The sequence below is a fragment of the Lepidochelys olivacea genome (assembly GCF_965140295.1).
Source record: "Lepidochelys olivacea isolate rLepOli2 genome assembly, chromosome: 1".
In the NCBI taxonomy this organism is placed as follows: domain Eukaryota; kingdom Metazoa; phylum Chordata; order Testudines; family Cheloniidae; genus Lepidochelys; species Lepidochelys olivacea.
This window is the reverse complement of record NC_140411.1, coordinates 228,866,246-228,878,289: the sequence shown is the minus strand read 5'-3', so window position 1 is coordinate 228,878,289 and position 12,044 is coordinate 228,866,246. Positions and strand designations below refer to the sequence as shown.

General features: G+C 45.0%; 1 protein-coding gene across 1 annotated transcript in view; it reads left to right on the top strand.

The window, feature by feature from the left end:
• ARHGAP8 (Rho GTPase activating protein 8) overlaps positions 1-11,310 on the top strand; it is a 132,567-nt gene extending 121,257 nt beyond the window's left edge. The window contains exon 13 of the mRNA XM_084641893.1: positions 10,798-11,310. Within this exon, the coding sequence (XP_084498019.1) occupies positions 10,798-10,854 (57 nt within the window). The 3' untranslated portion in view covers positions 10,855-11,310. The remainder of the gene's footprint in view (positions 1-10,797) is intronic.
• Positions 11,311-12,044: the final 734 nt, after the last annotated feature.

The following is a 12,044-nucleotide window of genomic DNA, read 5'->3' as shown; positions in this document are numbered from 1 at the left end:
GGAGACCAGTTTGATTATCCCTTCACCTTCAAAAACAAAGCAACCCTTTTCCTTCTAGCGGTTCTAGCTAACTGGGGGCTTGTGCTTCTAGTCTCTCATCTTGATAGCTACTAAGTATCTATCTGCCTGTCTGACAGATGCAGGCTTCCAAATCCTTGTGTGAGAGAGCAAGTAGTGATTTATTCTTTTTGGCAATTTAGAGAAAATAGGAGAGAGTACCCATCGAACTATGTCAGTCCTATGTTTGCCCAGTAGATGTCATGTACATGCATAAGGCTATAAAAGGAAATTATTAAAATGTCAATAATCAAAAAGCTATAGAACAAGCTGTACTGTATGTCACATCCTTTTAAAATTTAAATTATGGTGTAATTTTCTCTTAATTCATCAAGTGTTTCAAAATTTGGGCTTTTAAATATCTATTGTTCAGTGTCTGTTCTTTGTTAAAAAAAAAGAGGCATACTTGTGGCACCGTAGAGACGAACAAATTTATTTGGGCATAAGCTTTTGTGGCCTAAAACCCACTTCATCGGGTATCAAGTGGCCAGTTTGGCATAACTTTGCTACTTACATATAAAATGTTGCACAGTATAAAGAGAATAATTAAGATGAGTTTATGAATTTAATGTTGTTGCACTTTCAGGAAAATGAGGTTGCAAAGGAGGAAATGTGTTCAGTCTCTGTGTTCAGTCAGTTTTATGTCATAAATTGTTAAGACAAATACATTGCTGTGCAGTGCAGTACAGCACAGCAATTTGAAGATACTATTCTGTGAATTGGCACCAAACATTTATATCAGAGGAACTTGGCCTACAGGCCAGTGCATGAAACTGAGAATTAGAAAACCTACTTTCTAATACCATTTCTTGCCCAGAGTGAGAGAGCTATCCAGTGGCAGTTATTTCACCTTTCTAAGTCTCCAATTCTCCTTGAGTAAAAAAAAAAAAAAAAAAAAAAAAAGCCTGCTTTTTTTAGAGTGCTTTGAGATTACTGGCTGAGAATTACTGTAGAAGTACAAAATGTTATCATTCAGATTTTTCCAAAATCCAACTGGTCAGAATGGCACTTCCAGTACAGTACTAATGGTTTTCAAACATTGGGGAATGTTGCACTGATCAGTGATTTAAGTAGAGAGGAGTCTAGGCAAAATACTGTACCAAAACACCTTGGGGTGAATCCTGACTCTGCTGAAGACAATGGGAGTTCTGCCATTGACTTCTGTGGGGCTAGGATTTCACCACATTCTCTGGCTCTCTTTTTGTACAGCACTAGAAAACAGTGACAGAAGTATCCCAGTATCAGTTACAGCATAGTGAAAGCAGAGCCCTAGCCAGAATAGATTGCTAACTCAGCAGCAATTCACCCTAGCGCAGTGCTACTCCAAAGTGGTGGCCCGCGGACCGGTGCCAGTCCTCAAGCCATCGGCTGCCGGTCTGCTGGGAAAAAAAATTGCCAGTCCCCCACATCAGATAGCTTGAGAAGCACTGGGTCTAGAGGAAAGTTGTTTTTTTTTCTGACTCCTTGCATTAGTTTTCTGTTCCCCAGAGGTCCACTGCTTCCAACAAAGGTGGATTTGGTATATGCTACAGCATTTGGCTGATCTTTGACTGGCTCAGAAACTGATCTCTTACTGTGTGAATCAGTGGCTGGTGCCTAGCAACAAGTAAAAGTACCTGCAGTGTGCATGGCTTTAGCTACTTTATCTGCTCGTAGGCACCGAGAGCGATTTAAAGAGTGAATCTGTTTTACATATTTGTCACATACCAAATGGCAGTTTTTCCTTTTAGTCTTTATAAATGATCATTTTTCAGAGATCGCTGGCTTCTGTCATTTACCAACTGAAGTACAGAATGGAGTTTCTGATTCCAGGATTGTTTTATTTCTATGAACAAGATCATACGATATCCCACAGTTTGAACAATTTGATATTGCTTAGAAAATGTAATACTGTTCCTGATTATGAGCAGTGTTCACGCTGGTGATGGTACATGCCCGCTTCTAGTCACTTTTTCTCAGCTGGCAGCAGTGAAAAGTGTGGTAGGTGATAGCTGGCTCTACCCCCTCCCAGCCATTCACTGCCTTTGGGCAGGTCTACACTTAAAATGCTGCACCGGTGCAGCTGTGCTGCTGTAGAGCTTTAGGGCCTGGTGACACTTGCAGATGTAAAGCGCTGTGAGTTAAATCTGCCTTCAGAGAGCGCAGTAGGGAAAGTGCTGCCGTGTGTTCACACTGTCAGCTGCAAGCGCGCTGGCGTGGCCACATTTGCAGCACTTGCAGTGGCATTGGGAGAGATGCATTATGGGTAGCTATCCCACAGAGCACCTCTTCCCATTCTGGCACTGTGGCTTATGGTAAGGGAGCGGGGGGGGGGCATTCTGGGTCCTGTCGCAGCGCCCCATGATGCATCGCTTCGCATCCCAGCAATCCCTGTGCTTCCGTCCACATTTGGTACCATCTTCCAATAGTTTTTGTACTGCGCGCTCTGTCTTCCCTTTCGGTCTGTGGGAATGGAGCCCAAACTGCTGAGGAGTATGCTGATGAGTCTCACCAGTACGTCACGTTTGGCAGTCGAGTTACTCCTTATGATCCAAAGTGACAATGAGGGCTTCGACGAGGATATTGACTCGAGTAACGCATATGACACGAGTTTGCTTGTGGCATTCATGGACATGCTCACCGCCATAGAACGCCGCTTTTGGGCTCGGGAAACAAGCACTGAGTGGTGGGATCACATTGTCATAAAAGTCTGGGATGAGGAGCAGTGGCTGCAGAACTTTCGGATGAGAAAAGCCACTTTCATGGGACTGTGTGAGGAGCTCGCCCCCACCCTGTGGTGCAAGGACACAAGATTGAGAGCTGCCCTGATGGTGGAGAAGCGGGTGGCTATTGCAACCTGGAAACTGACAACTCCAGACAGCTACCGATTGGTCGCTAACCAGTTTGGAGTGGGAAAGTTGACCGTTGCAATTGTGTTGATGCAAGTTTGCAGGGCCATTAATCGCATCCTGCTCAGAAGAACCATGACTCTGGGTAACATGCATGACATTGTGGCTGGCTTTGCACCAATGGGTTTCCCTAACTGCGGAGGGGTGATAGATGGCACACATATTCCAATTCTGGCACCAGCCCACTTACCCCTTCCAATTAATGTACTCGGAGGCTATTTCTCTATCGTTCTCCAGGCGTTTGTGGATCACCATGGGCGTTTCATTGACATTAACACAGGCTGGGCCAGAAAGGTGCATGACACACTCCTCTTTCGGAACACTGGCCTGTTCACGAAGCTGCAAGCCGGGACTTTTTTCCCAGACCAGAAGATCACCATAGGGGAAGTCAAAATGCCCATTGTGGTCCTTGGAGACCCTGCTTACCCGTTAATGCCGTGGCTCCTGAAACCCTACACAGGGAGCCTTGACAGCGGCAAGGAGCAGTTCAACAACAGGCTGAGCCGGTGCAGAATGACTGTGGAGTGTGCTTTTGGCCGTTTAAAGGGCTGCTGGCGCTCTCTGTATGGGAAGCTGGACCTGGCTGATGACAGCATCCCTGCTGTTATATCTGCGTGCTGTACCCTCCATAACATTTGTGAAGGGAAGGGTGAAAGCTTCACTCAGGCATGGAACTCGGAGGTTCAACACCTGGAGGCTGAATTTGACCAGCCAGAGAGCAGGGCTATTGGAGGGGCCCAGCACGGGGCTGCAAGGATTAGGGATGCCTTGAGGGAGCAATTTGAGGCTGAAAGCCACCAGTAATTTCTGGTGCCCTGCACAGGAGTGAAGTGCAGTGGTTCCAATGTTAGTAGGAATCTGTGTTTGCTACGCTGACTGGCCATGCCTGTTGCTTTCCTGGGCTAAGGTATCTTTTACTTTATGTAATAATAAAGAATGTTTTCAAAGCCAAAAAATCCATTTATTGACAAGAAACACAACTGCTTGAGAAACAGAAAGGGCAAGGGGGTGGGGTGGGGAACGGTACAATCACAGATTTGTGTATATCCTGTTATCATACTCAGCCTTCCTCACGGCACAGTGGCATGGACAAGTTAGCCTTACTGGGACAAGGACCACAGTGGCTTACCCGAGAAAACTGTGCAAGCGCATTGCCCAAGTTCTGGATGAGACCTTTGAAGAGATCACTGAGGCCAGTTACTGCGATGTGAGAGAGCACATCAACACCCTATTCCGCGTTCTAGGCATGCATGCAGCCCTAACCCTCCTCGCCCCAAGATCCTGCACCGAATAACTTCCTTCCCAAAATAAAAGCCGCTTACTGGGCATCTCCTCTGGTGTTTGTCCTTCCCCAAGCACCGGCTGCCACGACTGGCTACCTTCCTCCTGGCTTGAGAGCAGCTCCTGGCTGTATGCATCTAGGGATTCTGGGGTGTCTTCCTCTGCCTCAGCACCCTCGCTCCCACTTTGCTGCTCCTCTTCCTCCTGCCTTGTTGAACTGGAGTCTGAAGTGTCCATGGTGCTACTCGGAGTGGAGGTGGGGTCGCCCCCAAGTATTGCGTCCAGCTCTTTGTAGAAACAGCAGGTTGCAGGGGCAGCACCAGAGCGGCTGGTTGCCTCACGGGCTTTGCGGTAGGCATTCTGCAGCTCCTTCACTTTAACCCTACACTGCAGTGCGTCCCGGTCATGGCCCCTAACCAGCATGTCCCTTGATAGCTGCCCAAAGGTATCGTAATTCCTACAGCTGGAGCGCAGCTGGGACTGGACAGCTTCCTTCCCCGAAACACTGATGAGGTCCAGCACCTCGCCATTACTCTATACTGGCATGGTCACCTGGAAAGATTTGCTGAGAGCACTCCACACCTTGCTGAGCAAACAGGAAGGGGATTTTCAAAATTCCCAGAGAATTTAAAGGGTGGATCTGACGGCTGGTCATCTGAGGGCAGGGCAGTAGAGTTCAGAGTGATGACCAGAGTGGCTAGAACAGGCATTGTGGGACGCTTCCAGAGGCCGATCAGAGCGCACTAACAGACCAGGGCGTCCCCACTGGTGCTGCGGCACCCAGCGGGGGCACACCAAACGTTATTCCACTCGCCGAGGTGGAGTACCAGGAGCGCTCTAGCCGCTGAGTCAGAGCGCTCTACGTGCCTTGCCGGTGTGGACGGGTAGTGAGCTAGTGCGCCTGGGGCTCCTTTAATGTGCTCTAACTCGCAAGTGTAGCCAAGCCCTTAGTGAAGATGCAACTATGCCGTCGGGCATAGTTTATGTACCGCTGCGATTTTTCACATCCCTGAGCAACGTAGTTATACCAGTGCAAGTCTATAGCGTAGACCTGTCCGGACTGTTATGCTTCAGCATTGTCATTAGGAAAGATCCTTCAAAGACAGAAGGCACCTTGATGTCAAAAGACTTGCAACAACTGCACAGGTCAGTCGCTAAACAGGTGTGTAGGTGTGGTAATCTGCCCTAAGAACCCCTGTTATCTGGGACTGAACATCAGAATTAACTATGATGTTAAATCAAATCTTATGCGTTATTCAGAAGGGTTTATAGTGAAATTCATGTTAGAAAAATGTATGTTTCAAATTTCCTGACTCCAAGAGGGTTCCTGGAGATGTCCCCTGCAGTTACTTTGATAACAGTTTCTCTTTACAAATGGTAATTGCACAATTCCAGCTTTTGTACAGTGTGCCCTTGCAAACTCTTCCCTTGCATCAAAGAACAATTTTCAGATCATTTTCATAGCAAAAAGGAAATGATTATGGAGATAATCTGTTGGAAACACATGCTGGGTTTCATTTTAAAACAATAAAATGCATTCATGAAGTGAGAAATGGAGTGTTACCTGTACTGACAATATGCAGAAAATAAATTGCCTACACATTCTAGTTTACTGAGCTATTAGGAGTTTAAAATTGTTCCCAGGATTAGTCTGATTATTAAATGCTCCTAGAAATAAGGTGACTTATGTGCTGTCCAGAATCCATACAGAAACGTGAAATGATAGAACAGAGCCATTAACCAAAGGAGTTGTTATAATTCTTAATGATCATAAGTATGAGTGATCGCATTACTATATCTGTTATGTCTCTCTGTGTATAGTATATAATAATACATTGCACTTGTAGAACGTCTTTCATTGGAGAATCTCTCAGAGCTTTGCAAATATTGATATATTCACCCACCCATACCGTAATGATTCTAATAGAAAAATCTAAAGATATTTTATTCAAATGTGAAATATGCAATTGCTCCAGGTGACTAAGTAGAATTTATACAATAATACAAGGCTCCGCCGTTCAGCTTTATTTCCTGAATATCTACCTGCGTTGAAAGCATTTTGCAGCACAAAGTGAAGTGTCTTCAAAACTGAAAAAAAGTGGGTTTTCCTTTATTACACCTTTCAAGAAGCAAGATTATTGCCAGCTCCGGCCAAACTATAAGGTTGTCTGGTTTTGTTGGCATTCTCCTGGCCAATCAATTTCCCTCTCTTATTCTGTTCAGTTTTAAAACATATTATCTAACTAAGGTAATGGGCCAAATTCAGCCCTGAGTAAGTGCGTAAGAGCAGCTCCACGAAAGCCAATGGTTTTACACTGGCAGAGAATTAGGCTCCGTATTTGTGTAGAATATATGCGCCATATGAATGAGGCCAGATCTGTAGCTGGGGTAGATTGGCGTAACGCCATTGCCTTCCTTGGAACTATGCTGATTTACATCAGCTGAGGATCTTGTTCATGTTTGTCTTTGTTCCTTTGCATCTAGCAAACCAGCTTTAATATGAGTATGCAGCACGCCCTCCAATATTTTAGAGCCAGCTAATCTAAGAGGAGATATTGGAGGGTCTGCCGCCGAATTGCCGCTGCCGCGGAAAGACGAGACGCCGCCCTGACAGCACACAGACTGCTGCCCGTTTCACAGGGCTGCCCTAAGCACCTGCTTGGAATGCTGGTGCCTGGAGCCGGCCCTGGCTCTAGTAATCATTTGAATTCAAGAGAAGTAACTCCGCTGACTGCAGCCCAGAAAAATACTAGTAATCGCTTTTCACAAGACAGTGAAAACTCCAGTGACGCTACAGCTGTGATTTCTCACTGGCCTCTTATTTTGAAGGCGCAATAATTTTGCTGGAGCTAGTCACACCACTTAGATGAGTGAGTGACTGAGTGTAACCCCCTACATGTCAATGTGCTAGGAATTGTGCCTACACTTCATCGCAGATGCAAATGTTGGCTTACACAAGTACTTCTGGTAGCAGAATGGGATTCCACTTCTCAAAATCACCCCCTCTATGTGACTTTGTACTACTTTATTTCTATCCAGGCCACTTCCTCAAAGAGTAGTTCACTTTTGCTTCTGTCCTCAAATGGTTATTAGCTTTAAGCTCCCTTGTCACCATAGTGACATCAATGGGAAGTCTAACAAAGTGACCGAACTTTTAAATCTACATGAAATTGGGCATCCCCACCTGGCCATCTTTTGTGAGGGTTTTTAATGTGTCCTAATGTTGGCATGTGCTCTCAAACTGCTTCTGCGCTTTCAAATGTTCTGGCTTCTCTTTAATCACTCACAAAAGCAGTTTATTGCTCCTTACTCCTTCACCACAAACATTATCCCCTTAATTAATGGGGCAATAAAAAGCATCTGTAAAATGCACCAGATTGCATTGTCTTCAGTGTCTGAACTTAATTTCTACAGCAATTGCGTGGGGTCGTTCTCCTGGGCAGATTTTTTGTTACTGCACCCAGCACCCTAGATACTAAACCCTAGAAGTGCCAGACACAGATATTATCCACCTGTGTCTTTCTCTGTTGTCGGCTTCCAAAGAAACATGCTCTCTCTGCAGCCAGAGCTCACTCTCTCTCCCCATCCCTCCTCAGGGCTGTTGCCCGTTCTCCCCCCCACCCCGCTGCTAAACTCCTCTTCTGTCACTTCCAAACTTTTTCTTTGCTATTTCCAGACCTATGTGATTAACCAGGCTGCTTCCACTGCCCCACCCACACTCCCCTTACACCCATGCTTAAATTTGACTTCCTATTAATAATGTTCCTAATGCATCTGCTGCTTTCTTCACACACCCATTCAGTTCACCTTCTCCATTTTGGACATACAAGGGAGGAGGCCACTCGGCCTTTCACCACTGCTGTACGACTGTGGATAAATGGAACTGAAACTACACGGGGTTTAATTCCATGAGGAAATTTGAAATCACAATGTTCGAATGAGTATGAAATTGCCCAAAACATGTTTCACCATCTCTGGAACACACAGATGGTTATGCTTCTGAGAAATAGGTTACACTTTTGTATTTAATAATATCCCAGCGCTGTTGGGATACGTGTAAAAAAAAAAATAAATAAATGAAAAAGCTGTTTTCCTATTTCCTAACCTCCCTCGCCTCCTGAAAATGTATCACATTGGTAGATAGTTGAAATGCAACCACAGCTGATGAGTCCAGTAAAGCTAATATTATATTTAACAACTGTGCCCAGAATGGAAACAATATCACACCGGGCAGCGTCGTTTTCTATTCTAAACCCTGGCATATAGCTGAAGAAGGGGTTTCCAATGCATTCTTTCACTGTCAGCATTCCCCTTCTTCCACATAACAGATCTGAAAAGAGGATTTATTTCCCACCTGCTCTCTGTACAGTAGCCTCTCATACTAACTGGGCTACCAAGTGTTGGCAGCTGGTCGCCCCAATTGTTAACGTACTGTATGTTCTTCATGGAGCATTTAACACCAGAGTAAAACAAATAAGCCAGAAACCACGTATACCTTTGTAGATGGATTAGAAGACCTCTGCTGCTCTGAACCTTGAATAAATCTTTATTCCAATCTTTGCCTCGTGGCTGAGGCTGCATTCTCAAGTAGTACGGCAGCAAATCCTTCCAAGGTGCAAACTCAAAGCCCTGATGGGTAAATGGCCCATGCACAAGGAAAAAGCAAATCTATTACGTTAAAAAATAACATTAAAGTAAGATAATACCACTATGGTTTTACATCAAAAGATCTTTACAGAAGGGTGCAAATAAGCAGGGGATTTGTATCCATCACTCACAAGAGCTGAAACCAGGTGTGTTCCTATAAGGAAGGCAATAAGAATACCACATGATATACATGATCCAGTTTCACAGCTTCTTTCAATAATTACCATTTGAAAGTTAATAGAACTACACTCCTGGTGCAGCAGCTGTATAGGGCCTATACTGTGAAAACACCATGTTGGAGAACAAGCTGTTTGGATGGTTATAAATTAGGTGTTTCTTCTAGGATTTAATTATTGTTATTATTTACTAATTGCATTATAGTAGTGGCTAGGTTCCAATCAAGATTGGGGGCCCATTGTGCTAGATACTGTATAAACACAGAGTACAAGAAAAGTCATGCCCGCTACAGTCTAAGTAGACATCATGGACACAGAGTGAAGGGAACAGAGGTACAGCTAAGTGTCGTGACTTCTCTGAGGTCACACAGCAGGTCAGTGGCAGAGTTTTGGAACAGAACCTAGATCGTTAAGACTGAGCATGATAAGTTTCTGGAGGGGATGGTATGATGAGATTGCCTACAATGGCATATAGCCCAGCCACAATTGCTATTAGCAGATATCTCCAATGGCCTGAGATGGGACACTAGATGGGGAAATACTCTGTGTTACTACGGAGAATTCTTTCTGAAGTATCTGGCTAGTGGGTCTTGCCCATGTGCTCGGGGGTCTAACTTGTTGCCATAGTTGGGGGTCAGGAAGGAATTTTCCCCTGAATCAGATTAGCAGAGACCCTGGGGTTTTTTACCTTCCTCTCCAGCATGGGTCCTGGGTCTCTTGCTGGTTTGAAGTAGTGTAAATGGTGGATTCTCTGTAACTTGAACTCCTTAAATCAAGATTTGAGGACTTCAGTAACTCAGCCAGCTGTTATGGGTCTACAGTGGTACAAGTAAGGCAGTACAATACTATACACTGTACCAGTAAGGTATTTATAGCTGTTACACTATACCAGAAAGACAGGAGGAGCAGGATATGGGGCCGCTGAGTGACCCCACTCCAGCAGCTCTTCCAGCACGGCTGTACTGCTCCCCAGCCCCGCCCCCAGCCCTTCCACACAGCTGCATCTCCTGAGTCCTGTCTGGGGTCTGTACAGCAGCCCCGCAGGAGGACAGGGCTGGGGGCAGTTCCCACATTCTGCTCCTTTCGCCGCTGCAATTCCCAGGAGATCCCTGCAGTTCAGAAGTCTCTGGTGCAGCGGGAGGAGGAAAGAGCCCGCCCAGCCACCCTTCCTCCACCCCTCAGTAACGTGGCATGGATCATGGGGAGGGCAGGGGAACAGTGCAGAGCCCCGGGCTGGGGGCAAGACAGGGAGAAGTCATGTGGGGGGGGTCACATGGTCTTCCCTGCAGCATACTGGTAAGAAATGAATTCTGCTTGCACCACTGTGGGTCTATTATAGGAGTGGGGGGTGAGGTTCTGTGGCCTGCATTGGTCAGACTAGATGATCATGATGGTCCCTTCTGGCCTTAAGGTCTGAGAGTCCTAGTCCAGTATTCGCTGCACTATTCTAACTTTCAGTGTGGCTGGGAACTATCTTTCAGGACAGTCCATACCCCTGTGAGCAAAGTATAGCAAAAACCATACAGAGTGGGACAGTCCCTGCCTCGAAGAGTTTCCAATCTACCAGAAACATGCCAGACACTCTTTCCTGGCGGAAGTCTTTAATTTAATCTCCTCACTGCTGCTGGAAAACTACATTTGACCTAGTAATTGTTTCCGATGTTCTGTGTGTGTGTCTTTGTTTTATTGAACTAAAGGAATGCTGTGTTTCTTTAATATGTGAAATTTCGCTGACATTTAATCCACAGAGTGAACTAATCATGACAAGCATCCTATTGGAAATATGGAAGCAGCTGTGCAACTGATGCAGCCTAAGCATGGATTGCTGCAGTGTGTTCCACGTGGGGCTATGCATTAAGATCCTTACCGTGTTGCAGAACACTGCAATCTGCTTTTCAAGTGATGTCTCAGTTTGAGCACCTGACTTCCGTGCATCAGGATCTGCACTGGCTGCCTATTGGCTTTTTGGGGGCGTTTAAGGTGTTGGCTTTGACCTATAAAGCTCTAACTCACTTGGGACCTAGCTATGTGAGAGACCACCTCTCTCCCCATGTCATGCTACAATCAATGGAGATGCACAGACCAGAGTCCCTTCAATTTAAAAAAGAGGGTGCTGTCAGTGGAACAGTCTCCATGAGGGGCTCCCCGTTTTGAAACCTGCTCCTCACTTGGTCCAGAATGGCCTGTGTCTTCTGACTTTCAGGGAATGCAGCAAAACTTATCTATTTACTTGGGCTTTGGGAGGAGGGAGGAGCATGAAGAGGAAGTGAAATTTATTAGGAAGAGAGTTTGGGGAGAATTTTTCCCCTTGTAATTTACATCACATAGGATGCTAGGCTTTTTATAAATTGAAAGAATACTACTAATGAATAGAGCTGCCCAGGGAAAGGTTTTTGGATCTCATGAAATATTTCAAGATTTTGAAAATTTTTCCTGTACTGAATTGGATGAAAAGTCAATCTTGACAACTTTTTGTGAAATGAAAATCCTAAAACATTATTGGTTCAGGTCAACTGAAATATTTCAAATGGGGTTTGAGGTGGCTATATATATAATTGACTATAATTAGATTAAAGGGCTAAGCAAAAAGTCATTTCAAACCAGAAAACTAGAATTTTTCATTTTAAAAAATGTCAACATTTTTCCATTTAAAAGGCATCAAATTTGATCCTTTCCTGCAAAAATTTTCAGTTCCAATGAATCAGTATTTTCCAATAAAAAAAAAATCACAGAAAAACTCCTCACCAGCTCTACTAATTCATCTCTTTGGCATCTGGGTAGGAAAAGTATAAAGGACCATCCATCTTAGCTCACCGTTTACTGCAAATACCACAAAACCTGTGCATTACAGTCAATATTTCTTAGTAAGAAAGGAGAGGGGGCATAGATTAGCATTCATGTTGAGCTCCCCGAGAGTAACTGGCCCGACTCAGGGAAGCTAATGATCCAACCAGCAGACCAAATTCAGTGATGAATCCCAGTCACGTGCCACCTG